This window comes from Chroicocephalus ridibundus, chromosome 11 (assembly GCF_963924245.1).
Source record: "Chroicocephalus ridibundus chromosome 11, bChrRid1.1, whole genome shotgun sequence".
Lineage (NCBI taxonomy): Eukaryota > Metazoa > Chordata > Aves > Charadriiformes > Laridae > Chroicocephalus > Chroicocephalus ridibundus.
Window position 1 is genome coordinate 20,619,787 of NC_086294.1, and position 21,525 is coordinate 20,641,311.

The 21,525-nt window shown below is 39.5% G+C and overlaps 1 protein-coding gene across 1 annotated transcript in view; it reads right to left on the bottom strand.

The window, feature by feature from the left end:
* Positions 1-2,333: 2,333 nt before the first annotated feature.
* Positions 2,334-21,525, bottom strand: part of CLINT1 (clathrin interactor 1) — a 52,749-nt gene continuing 33,557 nt past the window's right edge. Inside the window, exons 6-12 of the mRNA XM_063349150.1 lie at positions 20,061-20,235; positions 14,768-15,011; positions 14,157-14,238; positions 9,838-9,915; positions 5,538-5,833; positions 4,600-4,804; positions 2,334-4,098 (exon numbers count right to left, since the gene is read on the bottom strand). Of these exons, the coding sequence (XP_063205220.1) occupies positions 3,737-4,098; positions 4,600-4,804; positions 5,538-5,833; positions 9,838-9,915; positions 14,157-14,238; positions 14,768-15,011; positions 20,061-20,235 (1,442 nt within the window). The 3' untranslated portion in view covers positions 2,334-3,736. The remainder of the gene's footprint in view (positions 4,099-4,599; positions 4,805-5,537; positions 5,834-9,837; positions 9,916-14,156; positions 14,239-14,767; positions 15,012-20,060; positions 20,236-21,525) is intronic.

Below are 21,525 nucleotides of genomic sequence, written 5' to 3' on the forward strand. Positions count from 1 at the left end.
CTGCGTCGCGGGAACGCTCCCCTGACAGATCCCTCCCCACCTCCCTTGGGCTGCGTCAGGCTCTTCTCAGCTGACAGACAGAGCTGAAACAGATGCTGCTGTAAACCCCTTGTTTGGCTGGTTTGAGTATCACTTCTTTTGTAGAACATGGTGGATGCTCTAGTTATCACTGAACTTGCACCTGTGCTGGAATTTATTGCTCCTCTGTACACATCAAGATGCATTTTTTGAATGATTCCATAAATACACGCACAAGGATGGATTCTTTCTCCTCCAGACATCCTTTACAAAGGATTTCACTAATTTTACCTGAACTCTTAATAAGTTTAGAAGCTACAGAATGCAGAGGTGGTAAAAGTTTACCTCTTATGACCAGACAGTTAATTCCCTCTATTTAGTCCCTGTAGGCGCCGAACTCCCAGGCTGCTTTCCAGCTGGCAGCGGGCACAAGCCTTACAGCCCGGGCTTTCAAACCTGCCCCACTTTGGGTGCTACCATGATGATATGAGCTCTTTTATTTAATATTTTAAGGCATGTAGAGTGGATAGTCTGGGGGAAGAGCAAGGAAATCAGATTTTTGCCACGGGACGGCGCACCACACCAGCAGGACGGGACGGGACGGCACGGCACAGCAGTAGGACAGGATGGCACACCACGGCACGGCACAGCAGTAGGACAGGACGGGACAGCACACACCTCACCACAGCAGTAGGACAGGACGGGACGGCACAGCCCACCCCACCCCACCGCGTGCTGCTCGCAGCCAGGCAGAGGGAGGCCTCTCGACAGATCCCCGTTACAGCCGGGCCTGGCTTTGAGGATGAAGAATGGAGTTCCACTGAGTTAGTAGCGTGATTTAAGTTATTTTAGGCAGCAGCTGATAAACGGTAGATCTGTCATCATTCATACAGTAGCTCATTTGTTTTTTTCACCCGGAAAGATAATTTCTGTTTTTAATATGCTACTTTGCTCCTACCTGAAATATCAGAGATGGAAACATTTTACGATAGCCATCTTAAACAAGTTTAATACTGCTTTAAGCAAACAACCTGTTTTATATTCGGTTTTTATCTAGATGTAAACTATACGCTGCTGAGCACTGCTACCTGTGATCCATGTCTTGTACCTGGGGATAAAACTTCCACGCAACAGGCTCTCGGCGCTGCAGGCTGAAGACGCACGGGGATACACCTGGCCCACGGTCTGCAGGAATCTTTCTGGGTTTCCTTTTCTGATGTTTATTTTGGTTCAAAGGACTTCCTGCTCATCCACCTGCAGACGATCTGGCTGGCTGAAAAAACCCTTTTCATACTCCATACAACCTTCTTCCCAGTTAGGATACTGATCCGTTAAGAGGAACAACGCATGGCAGGGGCAGTGAACCGTAAGCCCGTGTACCCGTCACTGAGATATAACGGAGACAACCACAAAGACCCGCTCTAAAGTGACCAAACGTTCTCCAGCGGAGTTATTCTAACCCCTGACAAATGTGCTTCGGTGTGGTTGAGCTCTTGATTAGGAGCTAAAATCACTGGTTCCTCTGAAGAGATGTGCGCAACCCAAACAAGGACAGGATCTTTCGACTCAAAGGCGACGATCTGAACAGCTAAACTTACCGTCAAAGGGCAGCACTGGGAACAGGCTCCCCCCACTCGTCAGCAAACCTCCTGCGGACAGTCGAGCCGCCCTGCACCCCTTCAGCACGACCAAGATGGCAACAGCGACGACAGGTTGCGCTTTCCTTGCCACCCATCGACCGCCCCAGGAACTAGTTTTCTTCCCACCACAATTTTGCTTATATTGAACCAGTCTGAATCTTCCCATCTGTTAGAACTGGAAGTTTTGAAGATGATTATGCCAAATAAGTTTAAAGGTTTCAGAAGAGGAACCAGAGCGATCTCTCCTACTCAGCCGTTAAAGCCTGCCTTGATTACTTTGATGTAACAACACTTGAAAGCTCCTATTCTTTGAAACTAATTTAAACACATTGAATTGTTGAAAGATTAAAAACCGCAGTCAGCTAATTACACTCCCTCTCATCTCTTATTCAGCAAATGAATCACTTTTCATTACCACTTAGCTGAAGTACATGAATTTCTGCCTAATTAGAAATGTTGTAGATGGAGCATTAGCAAGGCTGGAGCGGGTCAGGATATCTTGCCTGCTTCATTTTTAATTCCTAACCGTAGAGCCAGATAGGAAAGGCTTCAGATAAGAAGTCATTAAACAATTTTAAATTATTTATAAAAATTACTTTGCCCAAATTATAATTATTTTTTTTCCCAAATGCTCTCATAAACGTCAAATGGAATGAAAGGAAAAGCAGCCCAACATTGATTTTAATGAACATTTTAATGTTATGTATAACAGAACATTATGAATACAATGGAAACAAAGTTTTATCAATTTAATAATAAAAAAGAAATCCAACATAAGAAAAGGGAGGCAATAAATTTCATACCTATAGTATAGTGCTTATTCTTAACAATCTTCCCAGCTCGTGAATATAACAATGTCTTTGTATTCCAGATTCTAGAATCATGATTCACGTGAACTTAAATGCAGAATTACAGAAGGAAAAACAACCCCCCCAAAACCTTAATTCATTCTTTTGTTTTCAGTAAATCAGTAAAATCTTTGACTGCTACAGGTTTCCTTTATTAATATATATAATTTTTTTTTACTCCTCTATTGGATTCCACAGCTGCTAATGCCATATTTACACAGAAGAATCACCAAATGTTGTATAAAAGCTAAGATTCAATGCTGTTGGATTAGGTAGGGTTATAGATTTATATAACTTAAGTGTAATTAACCTTGTTATTTTTTTTGTAATGATGACAAAAATAAATATTTTTGCCTTTTGACTGCTGCTGCTGCCCTAAACCAGTGGCTCCATAGGCATGGTGGTGGTACAAAGGATGCTACGTGCCACTGGAAACGAACTGCAGGGAAGTGCATTTTCTGGAGTTTTCGGAAAGGAAACCTTCCAGCAGCCTCGGATGGAGCTTCTCCCAGACTTGCACCGGGTAGCACTTATGACAACAGAAGCCTATTAAGATCCCAAAAATCTGTTGATCACCAAATTGCCGAGAGAGGATTTTTACAATAAAAATTTGGGTAATAGAGCAGTGTGGCTGGAATATTAGCAAAAGTATATATACATTCCAGGTCCCTTTGAATTAGCCATAATCACGTATGTAAGCCATTTTTGGACAAAAATATATATTCTTATAAAAAACTGATCATAGTACTTGTGTGACTCCAATTGTGGACTCAGTGGTAGTAAAAGGAATGATCCAACTATGACAAAGCGATCAGGGAGAGGGGGAAAAGAAAGTCAAGCTCTTCAAGAAAAAAAGAAAAGTATAAAATTAGATTCAAACATTTTTACCCAACCCCCTTCCAGTCTTCCATCAAGTCTCAAAGTTAAAATTGGTTCTTCTACGTAGGAAAGTTTTTTTTGGTGGTCTTAATACAAATTATTTTGCAAAATCATCTAACACATTCCCCAGAAGAACCTTTCACCTCTCCAGAATTTGAACACGAGTTATTTCAACGCTTAGAAAATAGCTTTTGGTTCTTTATGTAGACACTTTTAACTGATAAAGGAAAAAAAAAAAAGGTATTGATCAGTGTTTTTCATTCCTCACCCAGCTATATTTGTGCAGCTAAAAATCCTTCATTCGGTCTGCCCATTTATTTTATTTCATTTTATTTATTTATTTTACAATCTTTATTTGCTAAAATTGGCAAAATTTGCAAAGGCATCTTGCTTGGGTTGTACAGTCCCAGGAGTCAGAGAGGTCATAGCGATATTGGGTACCCCCATTCCTATTGTGCCCGTCAAACCCATTCCTGTAGCTGGCACTCCCATGTTCATGTTTATTCCCATCATTCCCTGGTTCATCAGAGGCGTGGGTCCCATGGAGGTCATTCCCATCGTACCTGACATCACACTGGGCATCCCCATCCCCACAGAAATGGGCGCTCCCATCAATGGGCTGCTCTGGGGTCGGGCAGGCATCATGTTAGGCTGAGGATTGAGGTTCACGGCTGCAAAGTTTTGAGTCATGACATTCATGGGTTGTTGCATATCTGGGAAAAAAAAAAAAAAAAAGAGAACAAGATGAAAAAATCGTTAATCAGAATCCGATGCTGAAGGTGCTCATGTATTTTAAGAAACTTATGTGGTAACCGCTGTGAACAAAGATATGATGGCCAAAAACGTAGCCATTTCGCTCATTTCCCTCTTATCTGCGTGAATACTCAGAAAACTTTAAGTTTTAAACAGCATTGTATCACAATACACGCTGCTATGCTATGCACAGTCTAGAGAGGTTCTAGAGCTTGGGAAGGCAGAAATCAAGACACGGCAATGGTGTAAACTCTACAGTAAACCCATGCAGACACCGGCCTCCTGGCACGTCAGTCTCCATTTAGACAATACCACTTGCATCAGAACCATCACAACGTTTAAGAAACAATTATAACTCAAGGTAGGAAAACAGTAATTGGCAGAATGCTCCAGCTCCAGGCCAACCTACTACACACACACAGGGCTCAGCATACACGCAGAGCACTGCAGTGATCACTTACTTTGTTGCTGCATCATGGAATTAAGTGATGGCTGCTGGGGTTTGGAAGGCTGCATCCCAGGTACTAAATTGTCCAAACTGATATTTACACTGGGATCTGACCAAGTTGAGGGTAGAGTTTTGCTTGCGTTCTTCTGGACCATCTCTGTGGTTGCATTATAAAGAGGGCTAGGCTTCGGCATCATAGCATTCACGCTTTGCAGAGGCTGAAAAAGACAAGTTTGTTGGGATCCACTTGAAGCAATTTACCAATAGGAATCAGGACTAAACAAGAAGCATTAGTTTTTCCACAGAAGACAATAAAAAGCCAATGAGATCTTTAGTCATTAACTTCAGCTCTTCCAAAGCAGTTTTGCCATATGCTGTTACGCCATCAGAATGGGTTAAAAGAGTATTTTCTAAGCTAGCACCAAGATCCCGTATCAATGTGTGGAACGAGAATGATGATCTGCAGTCAAGTTTTGAACTCAAAGATACTGATTTTTTCCTCCTAACACCAAATTGAGCTGTTACGGTTTCAGAAAACACCCTCCACTGAAGGAGGCACTTCTGTGTTTTGGAGAGCAGACCAGTCCTCACCTCCATCTACTTGAGGCTGGAAGCCTCTAACATTCTGTGGAGGATGGCTTTAAGATTTAAAATATCATCAACCTCGTCTTTTCCAACAAAGCAGCAACACTTCATAGAACAATGAAGACCATCTCAGGGAAGACTAGCTTATAAAAGGAGGCTTTTCAAGAACACTCAACACCTTTCCTTTTTAGGAGGTTACTCAAACATTTTTGGACAAAACTTTCTTACAAAATGCTGATCACAACATCTGAGTGACTAGGTATGGCTTCCAGGAAGGGAGTGGATTCATTTTCAAAGTTGTGATAAAGGAAAAGGCAAAAGATTAATTGAGGAAGGTCATTAGCAAATGTACAAGTAGCAGCATACCTGTGACCTTGACATGGGTAAATTGACGCCCACAGAGTTGGAGTTCATCATAGAGAAATTCATACTTAGTGAAGAGGTCATGGTTGTCTGAGAGGGGCCCATCAAATCAAAAAGATCGTTGGAATTTGAAGCAGTTGGAGGCTGGCCAGAAGCCGGCTGTGAGCTATTGAAGAGCTCTATGGCTGGCTGCTGGGCCATGCTGCTGAAGAGCTCTCCAGATGAAGCACTGGGACAAGGAGAAGCTTGGTTGAAGGCACTCCAGTCACCAAAGTCTCCATTTCCACTTGTTGCTGTACCTGAAGGAAAGGCCAGAGTACAGGAGGAAGGAAGACAGAGAGAAGACTTAGAGAAAGGCACTGAGCAAATGCCATATTCCATGAACTGAAACAAATGAGAGCTGATCTGTGTCCGTCCAGATTAACATCTGCAGGTAGAACCTCCATCTGGACATCATTCCCTCTCATGAATATTCCAACAATTCTAACAAGGTAGCAGAGGAAATATGAAACACCCATGCACAGAAAGCAGAAGGATGTTTGATAACATGTCACCTGTGGACGCAAGACAACTAGGGACAGCTTTTCTTTAGTTGAAATAGGACTGAAAGCTAACTTAGAGGTAGATTGGAGGCTCTAGTCAAAACAACACCTAGAGCTCTGATAATATTTATCAACTTTTTATCTTGGCACTCTGGTATTTGCTGAGAGAACAGTTGTCAGAAATGAGCCACTTGATAAAGCAAATTCCATCATGACAAAGACAACTACTTCAAAATTTGGTTATATACAATTAGTAGCTCTTTGTATAAGACAATGCTGGGGGGAATAAGAACCAGAACTTTGAAAGCGGGTTGCCAGGGAATTATTATTTTAGGTGATAAGGAATAATTTCTTCCCATCCCATGAAGTGCTCATGTAAAACACATGAAGTTTTCTACATTTGATTCCTGAACTAAATGCCTTGGCTTGAAGCAGAAATTCAATCTTGGATCTAGCAAGTCTCTCAGCAGCAGCTTTGCTGAAGCCTTAATTCATCATTTGAACTTTGTTTCATTTCAATATACCAGGGTTTTTGTAGACAAGCATTTAAATCGCAACACAGCAACTTAGAGCTCTCTCTGTATGTCACCGCGAAGAGCCCAACACTATAAGCTGTTTGTGGCCAACTGCTGCGGTACGTATTTCAGGATCACAGATGTCCAGAGACACAAACCAGTGAACTGAGAATATGTCATAACCTTGGAGTCACATGGGAGGAGATGTTACCTCCCTGAAAGACACGTGTTTTTCTATTAACAAAAGGGTTACTTTGCAGGAGTGACGGGGGAAGAAAAGCTTACAAAAACAGCTACAGGAGATGCTAAAAATAAAGCAACACCATTTAAACAGTTCTGATTGCTACATAGTGAATTGTGTTCCAAGTCTGGGCCACAGGCCAGCTTTTTGATTATGTCACTGATAGACTTTTGGTACTTCAGCTAAGTCACAAGCCATGTCATTGCCACATGAAACGAACTTCGAGTTCTAAGGAACAGTTAAATTATCCCTTGAATTTCTTTAGATCAGCGAATGAAAACTCCAACACGTGAAGCTGGGATAGGTGAATCTGGTGCCAGTTTCCACTTCCTAACCTATAATGGCTACTTCCGTAACGGCCATCCATAGCAGTTTTCTACAACGCTATTCTACCCACTCAAAAGGGAACTGCAGCAGTCTTTTACACTCCATGTAAATATTTATCAGCATACACCTTCAACCTTTAGTCATCTTCATCTTTACCAATATATTAGAATTTAAAGAATGACGGGAGAGTAAATCTGTTCACAAAATCCAAGTATTACCAACAACTTCAGTGCATGAAGTGCACTAATACTCATTAGCTTAGGGCCTTATAGAACATTTGCTTTGATCTCCCTCATGAAGAGGGGCTATATTAGAATGTTTCAATTAGTATTACATATTAAAAATTAAAACCTACTTTAAATATTCCTGATAGATAAGTAAATGCTGAGTGTGCTCCTATGTTCAGACCTGTGCGCTGAGCACCAATAATGGAAGCGGGGGTAAAAGGGATAAGGTTCTGCCCCTTCAGTAGAACTTCAAAGATGATTAATCAAGAAGGAAAAGATTTCTAGAGGGGCTTACGCTGTTCAGGAATGATTAATCATTTCACAGGACTCCTTGTCCCTTGCATAATGGTGATTGGAATAGATTAATCATGTTAATGCAGATAAAGGATTGTATCAATTTAGACTGTATTAACACAGAAATTATTTGCATAGTAGGCGGCTTTGTGTTTGCAAAACAACTTGGTTTTGACTAAGAAAGCCTGTAAAAAAAAAAAATTAGAGCAGTTCTTCCCTGCCAAGCAAATCAAAGGTGTATTAACTAATCCATGCCCAGGACAGCTCTCCTAACACAGCAATACAAAGGAAGAGATATAAACATGCTGACTAAAAGCTGGCTCGCAGGCGGATTTGCTGATCAACCTCTTTGCTATTCTTTTCTCATTTTGGACTTAATCCTACACTCTGGCTGAGAACCCCGAGTTACAAACTACTGCCCAAATTACTGCACAAAAGATGGCCAGCAGGTCCCCCTGCTCCGCTTTTGTTTGCAGCACTCAGTTTGTAGCACTACAGGCTTCCAAAAATGCTCAAGCAAAAGGAAGCCAATGGCTTTAGGTGGCTTCCCAGCTTATATTGTTATTATTATTTTCAATCCAATTTTAAGGGAAACATTTTTCAGATGCTAGCCATGTCTAGCTTGTGTGTTTGCACACAAAATGATTGCAGAGGCACTGAGCCAGCCGCACGGACACACGACAGCTCTAAACTGCACGCCACGCAGCCAGGCAAGGGCAAAACCGAGTGCTGGCCCAACAAGCGTTACTAAAATCTTGCTCTTGTGACTGGCAGGGACTTGTTCATGCCTGACTTAAGTAAGATCTAGATATCTTTTATTTAATAGGCTTCTCCTAAAAGGGAAAGAGACGGTAACAAATCGTTATTTAGCCAAGCTAAAATAAAGGGTTGGTCAACTTCATCCCATAAATGCGCATATGCAACTTCAAAAATGAAAAACCCCCAAAACCATCAGCGAGGTTGCACTGCCACTCTGTGATGCTGTGTAAATTCCCCTCCAAGTTCCAAATTCCCCTCCCCTTCCAACAGTAACCCAGACATCACTGGAAGCTTTGGAAATAGCGTGTCTCAGGCCCCCCTCATCATACCATCTGACACGGCCAACATATTTGCGTCTCTCTAAACAATTACAGACTTTTAATTTAAATCTCAGGAGACGGGTGGGAGCTGAGGACATCTTTAGGGATTCTTATTTTTCGAGCACAGGTGGGCCACTATTTTACTTTTAACATGATCCCATCTTTTGGTTTTGTTCAACTTATTCACTTAATTTATTGTCCTGCCCATAACATTAAAGTTTGTAAGACTGATCTGGAGCCTCTGCACATGTCTGGAAACTACAAACAGCAGCATAAAACCCCTCTAACAACTTTCCAGTTCACAGCATTATCACAAGCAAAAGCAAACCAGACTATCGAGCACTTCATGCAAGTCTTTTTATCGCACCACAGCAGCTAGCTGTTTTTTTTTTTTTTAATTTATAATACATATATCTGAAAAACTTGCATTGAAATATTAGAAAAATGACTCCTTTTTATTGCAAATAAAATAGTTGAACCACCTCACTTAAAACACTGGGAAGACTATGATGATTAATAATGTGAATGGTCCTATCACTACCGCCAATTTTCTGGTCATTTTTGAAACACAACTACTGTCATCTTGAAGCATTCATCTCTGTAGAACTCCAATCAATATAGCTCCTTGCCCACAACTGCAAAAACGGGATGCAGCAGGCTCTTTTTTGAATTGTTTAGTGAGCACTCTTCCGCCAGCGTTTAGACCCACACTTGTTTATTTCGGGTTTTACTTTTCCACTCCCGAAGTCAGATCTTTTTTCAGTGCATTTCAAGATCAGGCTTGGAATTGTGTTTTAAGTCTTATTATATGCTTATATTATATTACTAGATGAACGGGGATATATTTGTAACTCCTACTAACATTTTTCTGAAATAAAGCTCATGAAGAGTTTTGGGTTCAGTGGGAGGCGTGCTGTGCCAGAGAGCAGCCATCGTCCTTACCCAGTACAGCACTTGTGGTCTAGTTCCACAGACACGGTTTTCCCTACAAAGGGAAGTGACTTTCAGCGACGCCATGTGGCATCTCTTCCCCTCTTTCTGCCCTTAAACAGCGTTTCAATCTGTAAATTAATCCTACCTTGCGATGATGGGAAACTTGCTGAAGCAGCAGCTGAATTAAAATCAGCGAATCCTCCAAATGGGTCAGTTGATCCACCTAGAAACAGAAGGAAGCCAAATGCTGTTACAGGGTTGTGCAAGGATCCATCGCAACAACCGCATGTGGGATTTATGAAGAAAAGCCGTTCTGTATTTGGCAAGATGGATTTATTGATTCTGCTCCCTAAGTGAGCACTGTTTTTCCTGTTCATCACCATACTGTACTTATACAAGCCTGAGCAACAATAAACTGGATTATTTCCCACTGACTTGCAGAAGCAAGTTTTTGCTATCTCTAAAAATAAATTTGGAGAGTATAAAAAGGTTATCAAGTTTTTAACTAGTGAGGGATGCTACTAGTTTGGCAGTTTGTAAAATTAAAACTTTTGAAGCGTAATATATACAACCCAAACATTCTTACTGTATAAAAGTTAATTTATTATGCTTACTATGAAAAATTACATGTCGCCTTATATTTAGTTTTTGTGTTACTTAAAGCATGAATGATTTTGCAATGATCTTGAACTGGGATTTCAAGGACAGAGCTTCCATTTATGCTCATTTTTTTTTATAAGTCTGCTTCCTTTCTACAGCGGGAACATTAAGTTTTCCAACCAGACATTTGTATACAGCATATAAATTATTAAGTACCCAATACAGCACAGTAACAATTTCTCACTAAAAAAATGCAGCCAAGATACAAAACCAGAAGATTTAAGAACCGTATTGGAAAACTGCTTTTTTTTTTAAAAAACAACAACAAAACAGTTTTTAGAAAATTATCTAATTATCCTTGATACTGCTTTTAAGTAGGTATTCCACTGACCTGAAACTGCTAAGAAGTCGACCTTATTTGTTTGTCCTCAAAGATTTCACCTCCAAGCAGTCCCACCCTTAGAAGAAGCTGCAGCAGTTCAATTATTTTGCTTTTAGTGTTCCGCGTACATTATATAGGTTACATCACAGCTGCTTAGCCTGCAGTGCTTAGAAACCAGCCAGGTGGGACTGGAACATCTGTGCTGCACTCAAACACCACCAGGGACAGCTTCCAACATCTGGTGCCATTTCTGAATTGTCTTATCGCTGCAAGACATTCTGCCCCATCTGCTACTCTCAACTGGGTTAATTAAACTAGAACCATCTCCTTTTTAATAAATGGCTAGTAGTAATAAAAGGAACCATTCACTTTCTAATACATGTGTACTTGTATTTCTTTTTAATGTTATTTTACTGTAGACCTTGCCAGGAAGGCGACTGTTCTTCCAAGGGGAAATGTCTTTTCTTGCTGAGCGCGTAGCACATGATATAAAACACGAGAAGGGAATGCCAGGATGGTCTCTTTGAATTTTCTGAAATATAGCACTACTGATATCCTTTTACTGCTTTTTCAAGAGGGAGAAGATTTCACACAAAGTTAAGAAATTTCTCCAACACAAATTCTGGAGTGATTTAATAAGCATCTTACATTGCTTATAAACAAGTCTTATCCTGACTGCAACCTGAGAATGAAAAAGGGTAAGATGAGACAGTGAAATATCAAGCTAAAAAAACTGTTCTGATCATGTTTACTCACTCTCCCTACTGCAAAGACATTTTCAAATCATTTTTTTCAATCACGAGTATCCTTACAGAGTTCAGAACAGGCTAATGGTTTGAGAGTTTATATGCAGAATGAGCAACACAGATGACATATTCTTGACCACATCCTCAAAAAAAAAATAAAAATAATCAATGCTCTCATGCTATGTGTATTATCCCTGAGCTGGTTGATGAAGTATCTAGGGATTAATTTAATTTTAAAAACAGAACTAGGTTCAAACCCAAAATAACCCCTTAACATTTTCAGTTAAGTCAACTCTTCTTCCACCTCTATCGTCTGTTTTCAAATGAAACTGAGTTCTAGAGAGAGGTGGCAGAGCTTAAGCTGAATGCAGTAACTCTCTAAAGAAAGGTATCGCCAGGTAAGATTAAAAAACCTCATCTCTGGTAAAATTACTTCCAGCAGGTCTAACCACAGATTCTGCATCTTCTCAAACAGATTGCTCCTTTATGGCAACCAACCGTCCCCCCTCACGTACAAATTGTGTTGCTTTAGTAATGTGTAACCCCTCAAGCCCCACCAACCTTCTTCCACATCTCTGCACCTGAAAATACACAGATAAGCAAATTCCGAGTTCCCTGAATTCATACAACTTCCCTGCCGGTTCCTTCACAGGGCAGATCAAAGGCTGGATTTGACCCTTTCCCTGTGCCTTGCCTGACACTGGGAATGTTCCCACACCCTGTGCTGCCAGGAACAGTGGTCATAACAAGTGACCTGCACGTGAAGGACAGTGCTAATCTTCTCAACATGAGCCATCCTCAAAGATTCCCATGCGAGATCTGTCACCACAAATGAACCCTTTCCATCTGCCTTCCCAGGTCAGCAAAGAGGTTATTTAGCAGGACCAGCTGGTAACACGCCTCTTCTCAACACCACTTCTAAATGCTGCTTTGGAAAAAGACGAGAAAAGGCAAAACGAAAAAAGGCTTACTACAGCAAAGAACCACACTGACGGAAGACTCAAATACACCATAATACGGAAGCTGCCATAGTTCTGTTTGAAATGTGGGGAGGCTCACTTTGAAGTGGAAACGTCTATTTTCAATGTGATTTTGTTTTCATACATTAAAACAAAAACATACAGATACGTATATAAATAAAACCAAAAGAGGATCTAATATATTTCCCACAAGAATAGGACAGGAGAATTTTCAGTATTGATTTGGGGTGGTGGTTCTGATCTGGGATCTTAAGATTCCACAGAACTGCAGTAACTCGTGAAGTTAATAAAATAGAAAATGAGGCAAAATAAGTTGTTCCTTAAATTTGGGGGCATTTGTGCATAAAAGAACGGATGCATGGGATTAATTTTATTTGTTAACCATTAGGAATTAACACATATTTCAAAACAGACATATAAACTTTATCTACTTTCTCAAAACCAAAAGCGCACAAAGTTTTAAAGACCTACCAACAGAGTTTGATGTAGTTTATACTCTATTAAATACTTACAGAGGTAGCGTTTTGGTAGCCTAGTGATGAAAGGAATTGTGTTACACAGAGTGCTCAAAATTCTGACTTTGCTCATACATTATAATAAAAATACCTAGTGTGACGTATCATAGGAGTTCCCGCTACAATACACCCAGAAGCGGCATAACTTCAGATAAAAGTAAGAACAGTCTTTACATACGTATGAATGCAGCCACTTTGCCACATGTGGGCCTCCAGCCACTCTGAACTGACATTTTTTTGGTACAAACTCTGTCATTTACATTGTCTTTAAAACAAAGACTGGAGCTGAGTATCTGTCATCCCCAAGATACACACATACACTTCTACAAACAATCTGAATAAAATCCCATATATAATAAGAGAAGTTGCTTATTTATACTGGAAGGAAGTTACACGACAGGTTTCTATCTATAAGAGGCACATGCTCATGCTTTATTTGCTATTCAAAGTGATGTTTAAACAAAAATTCTGCCCACTGTTAACTCTCTCCCAACTGTGCCACTACAGCACAAGTACACGAGAGTCCTTTTTCTATTCCACGCTAGTCACAATCAAACCTGTCGATATTACGAACCTGTAAGCATAATAACAAGTCTTTAGGTGTTGAAAAGCAAAGCACCAAACCCCTGAACTGTATCAATCCTGTATGCAATGCACTGAAATTTAACACGCTCCTAGAAAGAAACTGCATTTTGAGAGCGTAAGGGTAAGTCCGTATGAAGGTTAATGGACTTAAAATTCAACTGCGCGTTTAGAGAGTGAAGGGAAGTGTTTTACAATGAATCATTTTACTTAAAAGTAATTTCTTTTTAGTATTAGGGTTGGGATCAACCAAGTGCCAAGACAAAGTAAGATAAAGAAGCAAGTTTGCCACGTACTTTAAATGAAAGCTCGTACGAAGATCATCCACCTCCAGCTGCCTAGCCTCTGAATTGCACTATGAGAAATGCTTGAATGTGAATGGATTGCATTTGCTTTTAGAGTTAATTATAAATAACTGCATTACAACCACAGTTTCTGACAGACCGATCCGGCAGTTAATCTTTGTGCTGCTAACATTTATTAGTCCCGTGCAATAGCACATACAGTACCTTGCTAAAAAAGGTTCTAGGCAGCTCTAAATTTTTTGAGTATTCATTTCTCAATTGATCTACTACTACGCTCCGTGTAACAACAAAGAAGCTTATCCTCAGAAATTGTTCAAAATATGCATTAAGAAAACAAAAGCAAAACGTGCCTACCTGTTGAGACTGGCTGGCTGGCTCCATCAAACAGCAGGTCAACCAGGTCATTAGACGACTTGCTGCCGGAGGGTACAGAAGCCTGAAGAAGAAATCACACAACAGATCTCATCCCATGATGTCATCACTCATCTTAAGTGACACTGAGAAGTTTTCTGGGGTTTTTGGGTGCTTTGTTTTGGAGATGGCAGATTTGTTTTTGAAGCCAACAATCACTGGAACCTGGCTAAATCTCAAATCAAGTAGTGAACAGCTAGCGGCTCAGCTCTTTTTCTGATAACTGAAGAACATGACAACTTGTCAATAAGTGTGCAGGTTCAGAGAATCCTTCACACTTCAGGGCAGGGTTTTTTTTATCTTTGCTTTCCCGGAGAGAGTAAAACATGGTATTGACCACATTTAAAAAATTCTACCTCTCAAAGCAATCACACAAAAAGGTAGCCTGTAATTAAACCGTTCCATCGCCTTCGAAAACCTCAATTAAATGTTTTTGATAAAATAGTTCCCTTGAAGGCCGCATAACAAAAATTCTACCCTGAAGTAGATATTGTCTCAGAAGTTGGAAGAAAACTGTTTCCAAAGTCACGTTTCACTGTGCTCTGCCGTCTCACCTTTGCTGTCGGCTGTGCAGCATGAGCAGCCGCGTTCTGTTCCGGACTCGCTTTATCCCCCGTGTAATGTGCTGCTGCTCCCAAGTCAATGGTTTTTGAAGGATTTGCTGAGCGTTTGTGTCTGGTGGTGGTAGTTTCTGTAGCTTGTGTAATATGAATGTGTTTTGTTGTCACGGTCTCCTCTTCATCTTTAAATTCAGCTTTAGGAGATTTACCTCTTCTTGATTTTTCCTCATCACTGTCACTAGAAAAACAAGAGCAATGGAATACCATTCATGATGGACTTAAGTGGACATTTGGCTTAAGCCACAAGAGTGTTGGTTACTGTGGTTCCTTGTAGCGATAGTTCATAATAAAAATACTGCTTCTTCCTACATTTGAGGAAGGAAATGTTTTACCCTTACATAACGCGCTACTATAACGCAGCATTGCGCCTATTGTACTAAAGTGACAAAGAAAAGCAAGTTATTTTGTTAAACGTTAACTGCAAGTCCACGGCAGAGGATAATAGGAAATCAGTGTTTAAATCCAGTACATTTAATTACCTTCTGACAGGAACTCCCCCACACGTTATGTAACGCTTCAGCAAGAGAAAGTTCCGATGGCAGAACTGCTCAGCGCTGACGCCAGGAGACAGAAAGCAGTGAACCAAATACAGGTACCACCTTTCAGATTCAAGAATCCCATTCCTATTTCAACTCATTGCCCTTTCCAGAGAAACAGGCTTTTAGACTCTTCAAAACATTTGTGGAAAAAGAACGCCTACAGAATTATGCAATGATGCTATCCATTTTCTACCGGAGAACACACATTTATTCTTAAAATGTAAAAAACAAAAGCGTCACCATCTTAGGCAAAAACTTTTTAGATGTCACTGCGTAATATTTAATCTGCTACATTTTTCTACTTTTATGTTTTAAGTCTTTCACAAACAAACCAATTGCCCCCTGCCAACAGTCATGTTGCCTGTTATCATCAAGATAAGATTTGTACATAACAGTAAATTGCTCCAGAGAAAGCTTAAATATATTGAAACGTATTTTGAAATAGTAATTCCCTTAGCAACATAGTTGAAAAGTGGAAGGTTTTTATATTTTAATAATGCATTAGAATACTAAAACTGCAAAATTTAAGAAAGGCCGTCCCTTTGTCAGTGGGAATGTGACAGTAACTGCAATATACTCTGGAGGGCAGCCTTTGTTCTCTGCTAACAATAGTGGGCTTTTTGGAATACATCGCATGTGTCATTTCCTCTATGCGTATTACCTACTCACCACCAGGGATGGCTCAATTCATTAACGTCAGTGAATATAAATGCTCACTCTCTTTTTTAATTTTTTATTTTTGAAAGAAAAATATCACAGCTGCTGGCCAAGCTAGCAACTCCTGGCCTTTGCTGGAGCCAGCCTTACACAGACGAGTGAGCTCAAATGGCAGCACCTAACCTCATTCTTCCAAGACGCTTTGACCCTGACTTGCAACAACAGGCCCAGATCTCTGCGGACAAGTCGCCTACCGACCCGCACAGACCCAGCAGAAGGGACCGCTAACCACATTTTCATTTGTGACATCAGGATTTTAACCCAAGCCCCTAGAAAAGACTGAACTGCACATCACCAAGGTCCACATGGTACATCCATCCTAAAAGCCTCGGAGGAGCGTGGAATCATGTTGCCTTTTAGAGGCATGTTGAAGGTATCCAAGACCAGGGAAACCACAACTAAGACTCAGTCTCTTAAAACCTGTTGCAGTGTATTTCTTGTCATCACTACGGAGTCTGCCTAGTCCATATACGCATTCTGCGGGTTGAGGAAGTGACTGACAACCAAAGTCTGATCAACAGAGCTATTGCTACAGAACTGGTAGAGATTTATCTCACTAATGTAACAATGAAAAAAGTGAGTCTTTGGTAATCTGCATCAAAATAAACGTCTAAAAGCTTTTGAGAAAAGAAATTAAAGATATATGCCAAAAAGCAGGACAAATACTATAATACTCAGTTTTCTATGGCAACCTGTACTGTTTCCAAACTCTCAGGAGATCTGGGTTTTATTTTTCTTTAATGGTCACATTAACACAAAAAAAAAAGAAAAAATACAGATTAATGTTCCCTTCAAATGTGTTTACTGTGCTCAGAATAGTAAAATTGTGGTGCTTCATCTGAGAATTGCAGAATGAACTTAAAAAATAAGAATTATAGCTGGCATTGTACCAAATAATTAAAAAACCCCAAACTTCTGCAAAGGAAGTACATGGTTGCAACTTCCAGAAATCAAAGTATGGATACACATTCCTTTTTCTCTGCCTTTAGGTTTTCGTGGTACGGGATTTTTTTGAACAACATTCTTTAAGGCAATAAAATAGTTTACTGATAGTTTGAGACTATCTGAATTATACCCTGCTACAAAAGTAATCCTTTACATGGAAGTTACCTTTAAACATGACTGTTGCATCCTTTTACAGGACGTACTAAAAGTTATGCTTCCTTTCCATTGTTAGCTGCATCAGCCTTTCTGAATGCTGAAGAAACAAGGACTGACAGAGTTTAAGAATCCTTACCAAAAAAATTGTAACGTTTCAGAAGAACCTCAGTATATCTGCAGGTAATTTAGAAAATAAAACTTCAAGATACAAAGCTGGACTCAGGACAGCAACTGGTTTATTCACCTAAGACCTAACAAGCACTATGAAAGAAAACCAGAGGTTTTCCCACACCATGGGGTATTGTCTCTGGTCTTCTTTACTTCCAAGGACATATTTTACTGGAAAAAAGAATCCAATTCCTGCACAGGGGTACTAACATTTTTATTCTAAAGAAAAAAAAAAAGCAGACCAAGCTTCTCCAGCGTTTGTTGTGTGAACTGCAGTTTCACTGAAGTTTACAGAAAACTCAAGCCAGCTATATCACGAGTTAAATACTTAATTACTTCAACCATTTTTTTTTCTTCTATGCAAACTACTGGCTTTGCAAGTAGTCAGACATCCAGAAGTTTGTCCGAGTTCCTCTGGTGTGTACATTGGGGGTGAAGATCGCATCATCCAAATTCCATTAACCACTGTGAAGATGTGCAAGCCACATTTATTCTTTGTGCTTCAAGACCTTTATTGGCTTTACAGTACTAGAGTAATAATGATTTATAAAGCTATTTAGATAGAAACAATAGAACATACAACAGCAGATTTGCCAGCTGAGCGAGTAGCACCATGTAGTCACTTTTCCAAGGGAAATGGCAACTTAATTCAATGTTTTTTATATAGCAGCATGCTACAAATAAATTAGCAAGTTTCTGGAGGTTTCTTTTTTGGTTTAAAAAAACCCAAACAAAACACACTGAGGTGGAAACACAGAAATGTACGGAATTCATGAAGAATTTACAAGACAATGTTATGTTGTTGTGAGCTTAAGTCACATGATCATTAAAAGTTCATTTTTCTATTCAGTTTCAATATTTAACTTCATACAGAATACAGTATTCTGTTAATATAACATGAATTATAAGGTTTGTATTTACAGTATCTAAGTATAGACAGACATTCTATAACCTTGAGTTCAATCTTCTTTGATCCTTTGATGCCTTCTGAAGAAAGAAACCCCTTCTTTTCAATACTCTGATAAAATACCTTCCATGCTGTCTGACCACCATGCCAAGGGAAGCCAAAAGGAAACTTCAGGCTGGCAGCCAAAGCAATGTTTGAGAAGCCATACTGCTGCAACCTGGATTCCTTTTTGGGGCAGGATAACCTGCAACTACAAATTGGTTTTGCTCATGCATGTCCCAAAAACCCCTCCATTTATTTCAAGTTTGAGTTTATTACTTTCATAAATTTTTACATACGTACCATACCTGACATTTACCAAAAAATGGAAGGAAAAAAAAGTGACAAGAGTTACAAGACCAATACAAAGATGAAAAATGTAATACTAGCCAGAGAAAATCATCAGTTAACTTGGGTTAGAGACGTACAGTGGAGAAGTCCTCAAAATAAGCTGCTTTTTATAAAGATCAGAAAGGACTGTCTAAAACACTGGAAGGTGCAAGACTTTGTATCAGCACAAGCAAGAGTCCAGGAGCTATTCAGAAATAAAGCAAAGGAAATAAGACAAAAAAATGTTTACTGTACATCCTCTACATAAAATGGAGTGAGCTTTACAGACGTCATGTGACAAGTTGCTTTTGAAAGGTAAGTACAGAAAAGCACACAGCAATATACCATTGTTAAATTTGAAATTGTTTATTTTTCTTCTGATCTCTTTTCTTTGTAGTCTACTGATAGTAAGTTCTAAGAGGGAACCCTGATGTGTGCCCAGAATACCAGTTTTATGATTTATTAATGCCCTAGCAAGAAGGCCATACTGCCTTTTTCTCAGAAATGCTACCATTATAATTATTTTTTGTTTCCATGAAAAATTGCTTGAATTTTCTAATATATATACACGTGTCCATGTGCATCAGTATTTTTATAGACATATATAGATAAAAGTGTGAATGTGAATGTATTTGAAGATATTCCTGTTAAAAATATTAATCAAATCTCAGGACAAGTTTGAATTTTAAGTTGTTTCCCAAAAGGGAATTATTTCAATATACTTGAGTACTTTCTCTACAGTAATTTCAGATTCTGTTAAGTACAAATTTGATCTCCAGATAATAAAATTCAATGCACCTGTTGAAGTGTGATGCATGTAAAGTTCTTTCTGCAGGCAAAGCAGGGCAGGTTCTCTTCCTTACTGACAAAAAAAATGTAACGGCCAGATGTAAAATACAAGTTTCTTGAGAAAGTTCAACTGAAATTGACTTTTTTTTTTTCCTGTAATATTGAAGTAAGTCACCTGCAGTTTGTTCTTCCTGAGATCAGCTCAGGGAAGAAGCACCATGTCAAGGTAGGTCTAAGCAATTTTACATCACCTTCTTCTTTGGCACTTCAGCATTCAGGGAAACTGTAGCATTAGATGGCAGCCTCACGTATACTGGCGCAGAGATAACCACTGAATTGCTGAGACAAGGAAAAGCTTAGGAAATTTCAGCCAAATTCACTGCTGTGCCAGCACCTATCTAAGCTAGGGGTAGGAACGGAAGGCAGCCAAGAGCAGTTAGGTATTGACAGAGCTACATTACTGCCCAAGGCCAGCAAGAGCTGCGTAAGAGGCTGCAGGGAGCTGGTATTGAACCCAAACATGCTACCATACAGCCAGAGAGAATGGCAGAGTGTTGTTAACTAATAATCAGCTATGTCAATGAGCTTTATAATAGCAATTTCACAGAATAAATTCACATTAAAATAACTCCAGTACCTGCACCTTTCTGGAGAGTCTTCTCTATCTTTCCTTCGGAACTTGCTGATGGTATCGTCAATCGTGCTTCCAATTTTGTCGCTTAGCTCACCTAACTTATCACTGAATGGAAAAGCTGTTTTTTTATCCCATTCTTCATCCCATTTTGACTTGGGCTCAGGATCATATCTCTCACCTGTGTAAGGCATTACAAGAAGAAATACTAAAGATAACAGGAAAAAAATAAACGCCTGTGGTCTTTTTGGAATCACACTCAAGCCCCCCTGACCTACATACATAAACCTTACAAGTTTTCAAAGCAAACTGAAAGCTCCCACAGTGCTGAATCAACACTATTACAGCAAGGCACAGCATGTAATGCCAATCATTAAGTGGCAGGAATGCAGATTCAAAGACTTTTGTTTACGACAATGACATAATCTTAATGCACCGCAGAGCGCAGCACATCAGGCCGCTGTTGGACTCTGCTGGAGAAGCACAAGAGGCACAATCAACCCAGGCTGCACAAGCAGCTGATCAGAAATGGGACATGCCAGTTTTGTAACAGTCACTTAATGTATGATATTCCATTCTTGGCCAAGCTGTATGCCCAGAAGTAAATCCATGCGTTTGTTGTTTGTTTTCTTTTTTTATACACTGAAATTCATGAACACATAAAAGCATAGTACCAAAATACTGAAAGATACAAGTGCACAATGCATGTCTGCTTTCTTTTCCCCACTTCGTAATTAAAAAACCTTTAAAGGATGAAAAAAGAAGCTGTAGTAAAGCAACTCACCTTTTCAGCATCCATTGAGTACCCTGAACATCTTTATCAAGAAATCAAAAATTTTTTTTTTTTTCTAGTCCAGTATTGAAGAGCTCCATGCTGGTACCTTAGCTTGCAAACAGCTGAGTTTTACTTGAATAAGTACATTTGCTGGACAATCTCATTAAGAAAGTTTAAAGCAAACCTTAAGCCTGGGTTTATTTATACACACCCAGCCAGCCTGAGTTTAATTTAAACGAAAAGACAACACTTAGATTTTAACAAAGACTTAACTATCAGAAGCACAGCACACTTTATGAACTTGTATTGTGATCTTATCTCAGACCTTCTGCTAAAATATAGATATATAGAATAACCTAGTATAGCTCAGTTTGTAGACAACACTTTTTGACAAGCATTTTATATTTTGGGCCATCACACACATAAAACAAGGCTTTTTTTTGTACTACTGAAAAATGTGAAACACTAGTTAAATTTTTACTGAAGCTGAGTAAAACAGAGTAGCAGAAAGGAACGAAAGGTGAAAAATTCATTACTTCAAGTTACATACAAATTATATTGTAGCTCAGGTAATATTCAAGACGTATTCAATTAAGCTATTTTTAATAAAACCAAAATGATGGATTCCAGCACTACAAGGTGCAAAATTTGAGTTATATCTCTCTGATAACGCCATATACTAGAGTACTTTCTTAC